The sequence below is a fragment of the Rhipicephalus microplus genome, chromosome X (assembly GCF_043290135.1).
Source record: "Rhipicephalus microplus isolate Deutch F79 chromosome X, USDA_Rmic, whole genome shotgun sequence".
In the NCBI taxonomy this organism is placed as follows: Eukaryota; Metazoa; Arthropoda; class Arachnida; order Ixodida; family Ixodidae; genus Rhipicephalus; species Rhipicephalus microplus.
This window is the reverse complement of record NC_134710.1, coordinates 284,563,267-284,578,275: the sequence shown is the minus strand read 5'-3', so window position 1 is coordinate 284,578,275 and position 15,009 is coordinate 284,563,267. Positions and strand designations below refer to the sequence as shown.

Sequence of the window (15,009 nt, the reverse complement as noted above, 5' to 3'; positions counted from 1 at the left end):
AATGACAGCTTACTGTGATGGTTATGAAGTAAGCATGTTACTTTACGGACACCTGGCGTACGCATCAGTAGTGACGACGGGCAGCAAGGCACTCACTAACGTGCATGTTTTCTCATTTATTCATGGTGCATTGAGCGTTAGTGCAATGCACGAACGCGCCAGCCACGGGCACTTGAGCCACCATAGCTATCAAAGCAACGAGGCGCTGCTGTTTGCAAATACTCAACGTTGCGCGCCCGCCACACCACAAGTGGCGCTGCGTGCGGCTTCTCCCAAACAGAGTGTGTACTAAGTTTATGATAGAGGTACTGAGCGTGTGCTTTTCTATTGCCCTGTTTCGGTGGGTTCCCCCGACTACACATGTGTTACGTGGTTTTTATAGGAACACGTGACTATAGCTGTTACGTAGTTTTTGGCATGATCATGTCACGGTATTACAGTTATGTGTAATACCTGATTTTAGTCCCGTGACTAGTTATTACTGCTTGCTACGTCATTGTAGGCACGTCACAAGGTGTTGCGCGATTTTCCGTGATCTTTAGTTGCATTAGTGTAGGTCACGTGATGTTGTGGTTTTTAGGCTCGTGACTAGGTTTACGTAATGCCACGTGAAGTTTAGTCATGGGGCTCGTTGTTACGTGCGTACTTAATGTTATGTGATTTTGATTCATAATGTACGTGACGTGCCCGATTGTGAGCCCTATTTCAGCAATCTCAAACGTACTGTGTGAAAAAACCACAGTATTTGGTTGAGTGTGCTGCTTCCGCAGGGCACAGACGATCGTAGTTGCTGTGCGGTGACGCACGTTTCGGTAGCAGTAACACAGCGATAACCGCTGCATCTGCTTATCTCTGTCTAGAACTTTCGCGGCGGAAGCCTGTTGGCCTGTTTGTACGCGGAACATTGATTGCTATGTGGGGTTTAACGTCCCAAAACCACTATAAGATTATGAGAGACGCCGTAGTGGAGGGCTCCGGAAATTTAGATCACCTGGGGTTCTTTAACGTGCACCCAAATCTGAGCACACGGGCCTACAACATTTCCGCCTCCATCGGAAGTGCAGCCGCCGCAGCCGGGATTCGAACCAGCGCTGTGCGGGTGTACGCGGAACATTAGGGATCACTGCATTCATGGTCCCCTGGCCATAGCGATGATAGGATCTATACCAAAATATGTGGGATAACATGACTGTACTACGAGCATAAGTGATTAGTCATAACATGAAAATCATGACATGTATTTCATGAATGTCATGATTGACGTGTCATCGTATACCTGCTCTTGCAGTGGTTTTGTTCACATGATATGTAACAAAACTAGTATGGTATGACATGAAACTAGTATGGTATGCCATGAGTATGACATGATAGTATGGCGAACATAAGTGGCAGGGCTTAACGTGGAAATCATTACATACATGTCATGTAAGTCATGAGTCCCCGCAGGGGCGTCGGCGTAAGTAGGCATTTGGTGCGTAGCGACACCACGGACCCGAGCTAACGGGGGAGTTCCGTCTCCCTCCCACGCCTAGCCGTGCGTGGCTCTGCCGTGTCCGGGGAAAAGAGGATCCTGGGGGTTGAGCCGACGCCGGGTTATATGACCTTTAAGGTCCCCCAGCAGAGGTAACACACCCCTTTGGCCCTGGCTTCACGTAGACGGCACCCCTGGGCTAACTCACCCAAAGGAAATCGGCAGTCGCCTTTTCCTATCTCTCTCTCCCTACATCTTCGTCTTTCTTACCTTTTTAGCTTTCCTGTTTACTTCTCTCTTCTGTTTACAACCAATTTTCTCGGCGGCAAGGGTTAACCCTGTGCAAATAGCCTACCTTGGCCTAGGCGCATTGGGTTATAGCAATGTTGTACGGCTGACGTCTGCAAGCTTTCAGCATACGCAAACTTGCAGCGTCCCCTCGTTGGGCTCCGTGGTGGGTGGCCGCCAACGCTGGTGAACAACATACAATTAGCGTGCATAAAGCATTCCCTTTGCTTAGTGATCATGCCTCCTCAAAGCGGGTACGCACCGAAGATATCAAGTTTTTCAACCGGCCAAGACAAATCTTTCCTCACTTCCATGTTATACACGGCGAGAAAACTGACAAGCAAGCCAGAACTGTATCCCCCTTCGTAGTGGCTAGGTGCTTAACCGAAAATCTCAGTGCCGGGTACAAGGTTACCAAAATGGCCAGCGGAGATCTACTCCTTGAGATACGTGACAAAGACCAATTCGAAAAGCTGAACACTCTCACAACTTTTGGCAACACAGCCATCAGTATTACGCGGCACAGGTCCATGAACTCTGCTCACGGGTTAGTATCGGACGCAGATTTGCTTGACCTGACCGAAGCTGAACTCCTGGAAGGATGGAAAAGCCCGAACGTGACAAATGTACAACATATTAAGATAAGAAGAGATAAAAAGGAAACACCAACCAAACACCTAATACTGACCTTTGCTTCGAGCGATTTGCTGGAAACCATTCAAACTGGGTATACAAAGGCATCCGTGAGACCATATATTCCCAACCCCCGCCATTGCTTCCAATGTCAGAGATATGGCCACGGCTCGCAAAGCTGTCGTGGCCGGAAAACTTGTGCTTTGTGTGGAGTCGTGGGACATGCGTCCGACAACTGCGAAGCACCTGCACACTGTGTGAACTGTGGTGGTAATCATGCCGCATACTCACGTTCCTGTTCTTTCTGGAAAAAAAGAAAAAGAGATCATAACTATAAAGATAAAACAAAACATTACATTTAAAGAAGCAAGAAGAAGAGTCTCGCCCTTTTATGGCTCCACATATGCTGATGCGGCGCGCCAGGAGGCAGCGTCGCACCCACCCTCGCCACTCCTTCGGCCTGCACAGAGCGAGCCATTGGCTGTGGCGCCTGCTCCCAAGGCGGCAGTGGTTGAGTCTACTCCGCCTACTATTGAACAGAGACCAGAGATTCCAGGGTCCTCGGGTCTTAAGGCCTCACCTCGCCAGGCGAGGCCCAAACTTCGAACAACCAGCTCGCATGTGGGGGCATCCAGTGCCTCCGAGGAGGCAATGAATACGACGGCACCCCTAGTGCCGAAAGAGCGGCGCGGCTCTCTGGAGCGTGCCAATATAACTAAAAAGCTCATAACAGGGCCTGATGATAGCCCTGTTACTTGAACTCGAACTTTCAGCTTAAACAAGTCACTCCCTTAATGTACACAGATCACTACTTTACTTCCAATGTGGAAACACAAATTATACATTGGAACGTCAGAGGACTGCTTAAAAACCTCGACGACGTCCAAGAGCTCTTACACAAACACTCACCTATAGTGCTGTGTGTACAGGAAACACACCTAAAATTCTGCAATACAAATTTTTACGTGCTTACGTCATATACCGAAAGGATTTAGATGATGCTGTGGCGTCATCCGGTGGCGTAGCCATTATGATCAATCAAGGAGTAGCGTGTGCACATTTACCACTCCAGACATCCCTTGAGGCGGTGGCTGTTCGAGCGGTACATTTAAACAAACTTGTCATCATCTGCTCTTTCTACGTACCTCCGCACCACCGTCTTGAAAGACGTGAAGTCCAGTCTTTAATAGACGAACTACCTGAACCTTATCTGCTCCTCGGGGACCTAAATGCACATAGTGGACTGTGGGGCGATTCTCTCTGTGATGCACGAGGTCGTCTCATTGAACAACTTCTCTTCTCTACTGGTGCCTGTTTGTTAAATAGGAAAGAGCCAACATACTATAACGTCGCCAACAAAACTTACTCGTCTATAGACCTCAGCATCGTATCACTTTCACTCCTACCCCTACTGAAATGGAAAATCATAAATAATCATATGGAAGTGACCATTTTCATGTAGTGTTGAGTTCACAAACAAGATATGAATGTCCTCTACATGTTCCCAAATGGCTGATAAACAAAACAGACAGGAAACAGTTCCACAGCACTACTCGTTTAAGTTGGAGAGACATATGTAGGTTAAACATAGATGAAGCTGTGCAGTACTTCACAGCTTTGCTTACGGACGCAGCAGCCAAGCGCATACCGCAAACATCTGGAATACCTGGCAAGCGACGAGTCCCATGGTGGAACAATGAGTGTCGGAATGCGCGAAAAGAGCAGAACAGGGCATGGAGATTGCTTCGCAACTCACCGACAGCCGAAAATCTTGACACCTTTAAAAAAATAAAGTCTCAAGGCAGGAAACACGTCGGCAGGTCAGAAGAGAAATCTGGCAGAAGTTTTTGTCAGGGATCAATTCATGCACATAGGAGGCTAAAGTCTGGAACATGGTTGGTAGGGTAGGAGGAAGACAAGCACACACACTCCCACTCGTAAACACACAGGGCGACACCTTGGAAGATCAGGCGAACTTCCTCAGTGCACACTTAGAACGGGTGTCCAGCTCGTCACACTATACTGACGCTTTCCAAAAACACAGAACAAGAATAGAAAAGCAGAAACTCGAACACAAATGTACTAGATACGAGGCGTACAACCAAGCTTTCAGCTTAGCTGAGCTCCAAAGATCTCTAAACTCCTGCAGTAATTCTGCCCCAGGTTCTGATCGTGTGGTTTACGAATGTTAAAAAACCTACCAATCGAAACATTGTTATAGGTCTATTGCACTTACAAGCTGATTGTGCAAAGTCTTCGAAAAAGATGATAAACTGCCGACTTGTAAATTTCCTTGATATAAAAAGTTACTCGACCCCTTTCAGTTCGGGTTTTGAGAGGGTAGATCCACCACAGACCACCTTGTTCGTATCGATGCACAGATCAGAGACGCTTTCGTCCATAAACAATATTTTCTTTTTGTGTTCCTCGATATCAAAAAGGCTTACGATACAACATGGCACTTTGGAATTCTAAGAGACCTGTCCCACCTTGGCATGCGCGGAAAAATGTATAACATAATCGAAAGTTACCTGTGAAACCGGACTTTCCGTGTCTGAGTCGGCAGCGTTCTTTCCCAAACATTTGTCCAGGAAACAGGCGTGCCACAAGGTGGTGTACTTAGCTGCACACTTTTTCTCATCAAAATGAATTCTTTGTGCTTGTCCATCCCTCGCAATATGTTTTATTGTACATATGTCGATGACGTCCAGCTTGGCTTTAGGTCTTGCAATCTGGCCGTGTGTGAGCGCCAGTTTCAGCTTGGTTTGAACAAAGTCTCCAATTGGGCTGAAGAAAACGTGTTCCGTCTGAATGCACAAAAAAGCACGTGTGTCTTGTTCTCCAGGAAGAGAGGCATTCATCCCGAACCCGATATTCAACTGCATGCTCAGCTTCTTTCCGTTAATACCGAACACAAATTCTTAGGCCTAATCTTAGACACCAAGCTAACCTTCATACCACACATGAAATATATTAAAAACAAGTGATAAAAGCTATGAACGTTCTAAAAGTGTTGTCTCGCACTACGTGGGAAAGCGACAAGAAGTGTTTATTGAATTTGTATAAAAGCCTCGTACGTACCTGCCTAACTATGGGGCAATAGCATATAAGTCTGCGACACCTACTGCCCTCAAAATGCTTGATCCTGTTCATCATCTAGGCATCCACCTCTCTACGGGTGCTTTTCGCACTACCCCGTGGAAAGCCGGTGCGTGGAGTCGAACGAATGGTTGCTCCGCCTACAGAGATGTTACATGTTTTTTAAAACTTATTTTAATGTAAATGCAGACAAGGATCACCTGTCACATTCCACAATTAATGTCACGTCAAGCCTTGCTGTGTTTAAAAAATGGCCTTCCATGAGACAGCCCTACTCACTCAGACAAGGCCATGGACACACAGAGGGACAGGCAGACAAAGAGACGGATGGACAGACAGACAGACAGACAGACAGACAGACAGACAGACAGACAGACAGACAGACAGACAGACAGACAGACAGACAGACAGACAGACAGACAGACAGACAGACAAACGCTTGGCCCCTCTCATTATTCTTCACTCCATGGATGAGCTGTGATTTTTCATAGTGATCATGAGAGCAAATGTCATGTAAACCATTTACATAATTACAGCCGCAGCCGTACAGAACAAGCTGGCGCGCTTTAGAAAATAAATATTTAACACCAAGAAACTAGTGATAGCGAGTTGAACCACTGGCATAATGCCAACTTAACGATCGGTAGATTTTTTGAGAAAAAAAAAGAGCTTTGCCGAACAATTTAGGACTTCTCTAATGAGGTGATCTCAAAGAGGAAAGTATTGACAATATCGGCAACAAAAATGGACACATACACAAATAATAACACAAATTTTCCTGAGATTGGCGCTGTTCAGGCAAAAAAGAATTATTTAAAGGCTTATTGACGCACTGATCTTTTATTTGGCTCTTTGTTTTTTGTTGCAAAAAGTATGTACCGACGCTGTTATCTCGGCTGGTAACATCGTTTTCTCGAGCCTTCGATGCGAATTATTTGGAGGCGTTCTCTCCGCTCTCTGAAATCTGAATCGGTATCGCAATTTTTAATTCAGAGAGTGGCCAGAAATATAAATGCATTTTTAACACAGCTAGCCACGTGAGCATGCAAAACAGTGACACACGCACCACTCACGGCATCGCGTGTATGTTAGAACGGAGATGACACTCACTGCGTTACCCAAAGCATGAGATCCGTGCAATCACTTAGACAGTTTTTGAGCGAACCCAAAAAATGCCATGGAAGTTTGACATTAGAATGTGAGCTCATGGTCCCGTATCGCGTTAATGCAAGCTCGGGAAGAACAACGTGACCATTAGGGAGGCAGCTGAATATGGCGGCGCAAAGTGAAGAGCATACTAGAACCACCTCTTCGAAAACTGGACTTGTAACTTTCAGAACATAGTCCTCTTGCGTTTGAGTCCATTGCTCATGGGTAAAGACTTATTTGTTTGTTTGCAGCCTCTAATCCATGGCTCATACCATGGAAAATTGGCCAAGAGAACATATAGTCTCATATGGACGATAACTGCATTATTGCTTACAACGAAAAAAAAGGGGGGGGGGGGGAGTTGTATAGTGAAGACAGTATGTTAAAAAAAAGAAACCGAAGATTTAGATAGTGAGAAAAAAGAATCAACAAGAAAGTAGACACTAATAGCTATAACTTGATTTTGGGAGCCGACCAGACAGCTGATTTTGCCAAACCTGATTAATTTGGTAGGTCATGGATTTATTCAGATTTGAAAATTACTTTTCGACCCAGTTTTTTTGAGTACCTGTTAACGTGGGCTTTACGATAAAAAACGTTAAGAGTCTTGAATAAAATTACACACTGCATCGAATGCATCTCTGTGGCAATTTTTCAAAACAGAGGCACCAAAATTTAGAACATTTTCTGCGGTTAAACTTAAACCTAGCTTCGCAAATGGAATATCTAGAAGTCGTTTCCTAAATAATGCATAGTAACGACATGAGCCAAAATAATGTTCAATAGTTTCTGATTCTTCGCAAAACGGACAAAGGGGGGAAAGTGTCAGACCAGCTCTGTGTAAATAAAAATTTAATGGGGGACACGGCACCGGAATCTGGAGATTATAATTTCAAGTTTTTTTGACGGACTCCACTAAGCTTTCCATGGAAATTTGAGGTGCTGATAATCTGTCCATTGTGTGATATTTTCAAAAGTATGTGTAAAAACAGCGAATTTCCTATATCTAACCCCTGATAAGTATTCTAACTCGGGAAGTACTGAAATTACTGGTCCATCAAGTGATGCTCGTGCAAAACAACGGCCAATTCATTTAATTGTAATCCGCAGTGACCTGGGACCCACACAAATTTGAGGAGTTTTAAATGCGGTGGTGCTAATGTGTGGAACGCTGCTAAGGCACGAGATTGTTCGAAGGTGGTCAGAGCTGCACACACCGAAAGTGAGTCTGTTAGGGTGATTGCACTGGTCTCGGTCGTAGGAATTTTACGAAGAGCTAAATTAATAGCTACTAGCTCGGCTTCATATATAGGAGTGAAATCTGGAAGCCTTACTGAAAAAGACCAGCCGAGGAAATTAGACGCAATTCCTACGCCTGCCTTTTTATTGTTGACAGAAGCATCTGTAGCTATTACAATTTTTGTTTCTGCATGTACCAAGTAATCGTTTAATGTAGTGGTCAAAAATCTAAGAGATTGCAAGTTGGCTTGTGGGGGAAAGATTTCATCGTACTGTATTCTAATGTTGAGGGTTGGGGAATTAGTTTCAATTACTGTGCTAATGTCTACATTTATGCAATCCAGTTTCTTTTTAACGAAAATTATCTGAGGGGTATGAAATCGAGGCCAATGTGTAAGAAAGAAAGAGTTAGGGTCGCTGATAAATGCGTACTCTGATCTTCGCACCGGTAAACTGTGTAACTTTAAGAAGGTTTGAACCGTTAGAATGCGGTATCGACAGAGGAGTGTTGGCAATCGCGCTTCTTGATACAATACATTATTCGCCACGAACCTGGGAAGTCGCAGGCATATCCGCAGGGCTTCTCGCTCTAACATCACTAGCAGTTTAATTTTATAACCAGCAGCCCCCGAGAATAATACACACCCAAATTCCAATATTGGTCGCACATACATTTTATATATCATTAACAATGTGTGTCTGCGCAGCGCGTATTTTCTGTTGCTTAACCTGCGTAATAAAGCTAACGCCCGTTGTACCTTTGCTGTTATATATTCAATGTCTGGGCTCCAATTTAGGTTTTCATTATAAATCATCCCTAAGTACTTGACTGGATCTACTTGTGGAATAGGTTCCTGATTATACAATGCAGAAATTGAAACTGTATCTGCTATAGGAAACACCAAGAGCGCACTTTTACTGATGTTCAATGACAATCAAATGAATTGCAACCAAATTTCTAGTGTATTATATATCTTTGCAATTTTTGATGTAGTGAGTAAATGTCGCTCTCTGCAGCGAAGAACGCGATATCATCTGCATAAATGTAGACACTGACATCCTGAACAATTGGAATAGAGCTCATCAGTATATTGAATAATGCTGGAGATAGGACGGACCCTTGGGGAACACCACGTTTCTGTTTGAGTTTATGCGAACAACAGCCATCCTTCACGCAATAAATTCCCTTGATATTAAGAATTCTGCTATCCACTCAGTAATATACTGAGGAAACTTTAGGCTCTGCAAGGTGATCAGTGGAATAGAGTGCTGGACACTGTCGTACGCTTTAGCTATGTCGTGAGTTACTAATGCGGCGTAATGTTTCCTTTTACGAGCAAGCTGTATTCGACTCTCTAAATCTGCATGGGCGCACCAAATTGAGCATTCGCAACGAAAACCAATTTGATTTGGCTTTAATAAGACCTTATTCGTCATCCAGGCGTTTATTCGGCCCTTTAGGACCCTCTCTATGAGTTTCACCATGTTCGAAGTTAGCGAGATGGGTCTGATATTTTCTATGGTAGAACCTAATCCTTGCTTTTTTATTAATGGGATTACCTTAGCTATTTCCCAGTCATACGGTATCCAGGCATTCTTTAAAGAGTAGTTTATAAGATTGAGGACGTCGCCGGGGGATCACTTGAATAAAATTTTAATCATAGGAACTGTGATTCCATCTGGACCAGGAGCTGACGATGGTAGATCTCGAATTACTTTTGATGCTTCAGACAGCGTTACGTTTTCGAAGTCAGTGCTTATGCTAAACTTTTGCCAGTTGAAAGCCATAGTCGAAGAAAATCTAATTTCTAGACCTCTGCCAATTGCCTCTAAAGAGTTCGTCGTTTCTTCCAATGATAGTTTTTCATTATCAGTATTTACTGTAGACGGCAGGATTTTGCGAGATCGCATATATTGAACTAAAGCTTTCTTATTTTTAGGTTTAGAGAGAAAATCGAAATGTCTTTTATCATATTCTTCTTTAGCTTGGGCCACCGTGTGTTTAAATACAGTGGCAAGAAATTTATAATATGACCTGTTCTTAGGGGACTGATTATGTATTAGCTTCTTCCAAGCTGCCCGTCTTCGTCTGTGATCTCGTGAACAGTTGGAATTCCACCAGGGGCTTTAAGGTACTCTCTTCTCTGATTTAACAGCAAATTCAGCGTTTTTGTATGCCTTTTTAATTACGGCGCTTAATTTCATAGCTTTAGTGCCATCTCCATCCTGAGAGGGAGCGTCTAAAGCAGTTTTTAGGTCGTGTTGAAATTTTGCATAATTTATATAGGTCCGGGCATGGAAGCATGATGGTTTGACGGGGCAAGTGATCTCGAACAGTATTGGAAAGTGGTCACTGTTGGACGCGCAATCAAGGGCTGTACACGATGTACTAGCAATGGCCGAGCTTACAAAGCTTAAATCTAAGGCGGAGCGTGAATGACCTCGAATAAATGTGGGAGTTCTAGCGTTAAGGCACAATAAGTTTTTGTCTACCGACCAGTCCCACAACCGCTGTCCACACTGATCTGTTCTAAAACCCCAGCAGGTATGGTGAGAGTTGAAGTCGCCAACTATAATTTTTTTATTTACAGCCTGAATCAGCAGCCATATCTAATAATCTCGTGTCTTGAACGCCTACAGGAAAGTAGACGTTTATTAGCGAGAAAGGCAAGTATCCTGGCAAGGTAATATCTAACGCGAAAATTTCGCATTCAGAAGACATAAATTCGTATGAGTTTTTGACTTTTAAACTAATTTTATTATTTATAAAGAAAGCTAAACCTCCACCTTCGGATGGACGGTCTAGACGAAAGGTTTGGAAGTTGGGTAGGTGAAATAAATGATGTGGTGAAAGCCAAGTTTCTTGTAATGCAATAATAGCCGGATCGAATTTGGAAGACAGGTATAAGAGATCTGTTATGGCTGAGTGAAGAGATCGGCAATTCCAATGTATAACTTTAAGAGACCCTATGATTTCGTTAAAATAGTTTCGGCAACTACCTCATCTAAAATACTTTCTTTTAGAAAATCGGTTTTTGAAAAGTTGTCTTTTTGGTATTTCTTGCTTTTTACATGTTTCGACGAGCCAGGTTTTTTCGATACAGGGGATCTAGAACGCTTTAGGCATTTGAGATCCATGTACATATCTTGTGTGTCCTGAGAAGCTTCCTGTGCACCGTCGCTTTGCCTATGAACGCCTTCTCCAGAGGGTTCTGCAGACTGTGCATCCGGTGGAGTTATCTCAGATTCTGCCTCACTTGTCGGGTGTGCAGACTCAGCATTTTCTACAGCCGTACTTATATCTATCTGTGCTTCATAGACTTGTGCGATTTGGTTATTCACAATGTGCGACAGCGACTCGCATAGGGTGGTAGCAAGGCGTTGCATAGCCTTATCCACAGCCTTTTCGATCATGTCCGCAATCGATAGGGAAAAGGATGCTTCCATTGCTATGTTATGGCGGGCAGCTGCTCCTGCATAGCCTTGTGTTCAGGCTTGGATTTCAGCAATGGCATCCTTTCGGGAGCATCGCCTTCTGTCTACAATTTCAAGGATTTGGATTTCACGTGCCTTGGCTGAGCAGTTTGGGTTATCAGCGCAGTGTGGTTCATGGCAAAGACAGCACTTTTCTTCATTACTTTTACAGTCGTTTTAGTTGTGCGTCTCACCACAAATTCTGCATCTAGGTACTGACCTGCATCCTTTCACTGTGTGCCCATAACGCCAACACTTAATACACTGTGGGAGACGAGGTGATAGTGGCTCCACTCTGCATATTAAAGGCCACGCTTTGATTTCGGTTGGGCGATTCGACCCGGCAAATGTAGCAATCACGGACTCCGTTGGAACCTTGTTCTTGTCCACAACTCGACTACATCTATAGATAGCTATCACACCTGCTGCTTCTGAAAACATATCTAATATCTCAGTTGGGGTCAAGTTGACATCGACACCCCGAACGAGGCCTTTGACGCAAGCTAGGTGAGGTGGAATGAATGCGCTCACCGGGTTGGTAGCGAATACCGAGCATTTTAGTAGGTCTCGAACACGGAGCTGGTCAGACGAGAAGCAAAGAATGCCACCCTTTCCGAACTGCCTGACCTCTGTGATGCTTTGGTAGTGAGTTGTAGCGGCTCTCAACTCCGTCTGAATCATTTTTGGATTCTTAATCCGTATAATACCATCGTTGCTTGGGACCAATGCCACAGGAACGGATGAGATGCCATTGCGTAAAAACAAGTCCACTGGCAATTCCTGCGAAGGATGAGAAGCAGACCAGAAGAAAGCCCCTGGTCCAGGTGAGGAAAACGGCATCTGCCTGGTCGTACTATCTGAAAATACACTCGCTAATCAATTAGGACACTATAGAAACGCTTATGATAAAAAACAATAAACAAAATCAAACACAACTACTAAATTCTTGGCCAAACCCTCATAGCAGGCAAACGTCAGTCCCTGATCTGTTCGTAGCGATCGACCTGCGCGTTTCCTGTGCGGTAAAAACACAGCGATGTTTTCTTTGCACTTTAGAACTATATAGGACTATATCACTGTGACTGAAATATTATCCTGCTAAATTCGGCGGGCCTAAGATTTTTTATTCAATTGACACTTCAAATCAGCAACTATTTGCGAATAATAACAACTGGGCCTAATAATATTATAATATTGTTTGATGGAAACAATTCACTTTCTTCTCAGCCGAATCCCTCCAGATGGAGTGTGCCATTTGCGGAGAAGAAGAAGACGACAAAGACTCGCTCGTGCTTTGAAGCACGAGCCGCCACGTCGGTGACCGAGCTACGATTCCGAAGCCGCTTCAGCAACCGGAGGGCGTCCTTTCTACGGCAGCAGCAGGATTTAAGCGTTCGGCCGCCTCGTAAATTGCTACCACCTCTACCCCAAGCAGAACTGCGAGCGCCTTCACGAGAGGTTCCATGGCAGACTTTGCTGCGCCCGGTGACAGCAGGCCTTCGCGTGGCACCGGCAATGTAAGCGCCAATTTCGATGCCACCGACATGACCGCTTTTACCGCGTCAGTGCTGGCGACCGAACATCCTGCGGTAATCGCTACTGCCGGCCTACACGCGGATTTCATGCAAGCGTACATTGTTCATAGTACTAGCCAAGACGTCCTCACGCTGATCGAGAAATACGCAAGCCTGTGCGAAGGTTACTTATCCAAAGTGAGAAAAGTGACTGAGATCTTGGCATCTCGCAAGGGCCAGCCGGTGTGGATGGAAGCCATTACGTGCGAAACATTGCTCACTATTGAGCTAAACACTTGGATGCTCACGGGTTCCCTCCTGCGTGACCGTCTCAAGGCGGACGAGTTAATGAAAGAAGATGCCGACACCACTATCTTTGTCGACGGATCTCGCGAAGCTAGCGAATGGGAAATCGTGGAGGCGCTTATGGCGAGAGACTCGTTCGCACGCCGGGCGCAACTAGTGGTCGACTGGTTGGAAAGCTGCGTGGCACATCAGCGCGGTGTGGGCAATGACGACGAAAGGCTCGAGTGCTTTGCGGGCAGAGGCTCCGTCTGGAAAAACACCCTGCACCATGTGAAGGCCTGCGCCGATGTCGGTAGTGCACCGTCGTCTTACGTGACTGAGCTGGACCCGGACACGCCCTCTAGGGAGCGGCTACCGATAAACAACCGCGACTATGAAGACGAAGTCCGCCTCTTCCGCAGCGTATTCTTTCACCTGCGAGCTGGCCAATGGCAGCGAGCTCAAGAGCTTGCTGCCGACAACGGTCATTATTCGCTAGCCGCTGCGCTCGAAGACTGGAGGCCCTACCACGACCCGAATAATGGCAGCATCATGGGCGCTGACTCCATGCAACCCGCCAGAGGCAACCTCTACCAGAACCTCTCGAAGCGCGCCTGCTGGGAAGCGGCGTCGAATCCCACGTGTTCTCTGTACGAGCGCGCCGTGTATGGTGCTCTGTGTGGAAACGTGCAAGCAATGCTGCCCGTGTGTACCACATGGGAGGACAAACTCTGGGCTCGCATGCGCGCTGTGGTCGACGTGTGCGTGGAGCAGAAGCTTCGCACTGCCATGCAGCAAGCTAGAAGCTTGGAACCGCAACCGCCGGACTATCCCTGTGGCCGTGGAATGCTTGAAGCCGTTTTCCGGGACCTGCAGGCGGCTGCGGGTGTGGGTGAGACGCGAGGCCAAAAGATCACGCACATTCTGCAGAGAGGTTTGGTGCTGGACGAGGCTGTTTCCACGATCGAAGAGATACACGACTGGGTATCCGCGCAGGTGATTGAACCACCGCTTCTTTTCATGCGGTTTCTCGCTCACATGGTACTCTTCCTGCGACAAGTTGGCCGCGAGACCGACACTGGGGCGTGCAGCGCTCTTTTTTGCACCTACGTAGACAGGCTCTTCGACGAGGGCCATGTCCCCTTTGTTTCCACGCACGCAGCTACTCCACCGGCAAGCAACCAAGCCGCCAAGTACACGCAGCTTGCGCAGCCTCAAAACGAGAGACCCCGAAGAACAGGAGCTCTGCCTTGATGTCGCACGTTCTTAGGAAAAACAAAATGTGCAAACAGTTATTAAACGCGTGTATTTACCCGACTCCAGCGTATTTCACTGCCTTTCCAGCATACCTTTCCTAACCAGCAGCTAGTATAGCTTGTAAATTTTTCCTTCACTAACCCAGATAATCTTTCTTAGCATTTTTAACTCAGTAACTACAAAGCGACCTACGTTGCCAGATCTTTAGTAGACGCTTCAGTATATTTGCCGTGATCCCGAAACTCTTTAGCAAATTTGTGACAAAATTTGATTTTATTCACCTTGTTGAAATAGGCGTCTTGTGCTGCGTGATCGTACACATAAAGCAAATAGAATGACACACGCTTATGTGTAGAAAACTTCAATTTTAAATTTTTTGGCTGCTAGCCCGTACACGTTGTGCAATCTTAAAGTAGGTGCATCAATAGCCTTCATGTTCCTACTAGAATAGAATTCAGCTATGTCGAAGTCCATGTATGCGTTTGCTTGTGTGTTCTCGCTTGTGATTCGTTCATATGAGATCACATACGCATATTGTGACGACGCGGGACCTACTAGACCACGAAGCACTTCGAAGAAATACGCTTTATTGATCACAGA

The 15,009-nt window shown here is 45.5% G+C and overlaps 1 protein-coding gene across 1 annotated transcript; it reads left to right on the top strand.

Moving 5' to 3' along the window:
• Positions 1-12,816: 12,816 nt before the first annotated feature.
• LOC119162187 (nuclear pore complex protein Nup107) lies at positions 12,817-14,406 on the top strand. Its single transcript, XM_037414656.2, has one exon. It carries the CDS (start codon positions 12,817-12,819, stop codon positions 14,404-14,406), a length of 1,590 nt encoding a protein of 529 aa, XP_037270553.2.
• Positions 14,407-15,009: the final 603 nt, after the last annotated feature.

Coding starts and splice junctions, on each gene's coding strand:
- LOC119162187 (XM_037414656.2), top strand. CDS start 12,817: ATGGCAGACTTTGCTGCGCCCGGTGACAGCAGGCCTTCGCGTGGCACC.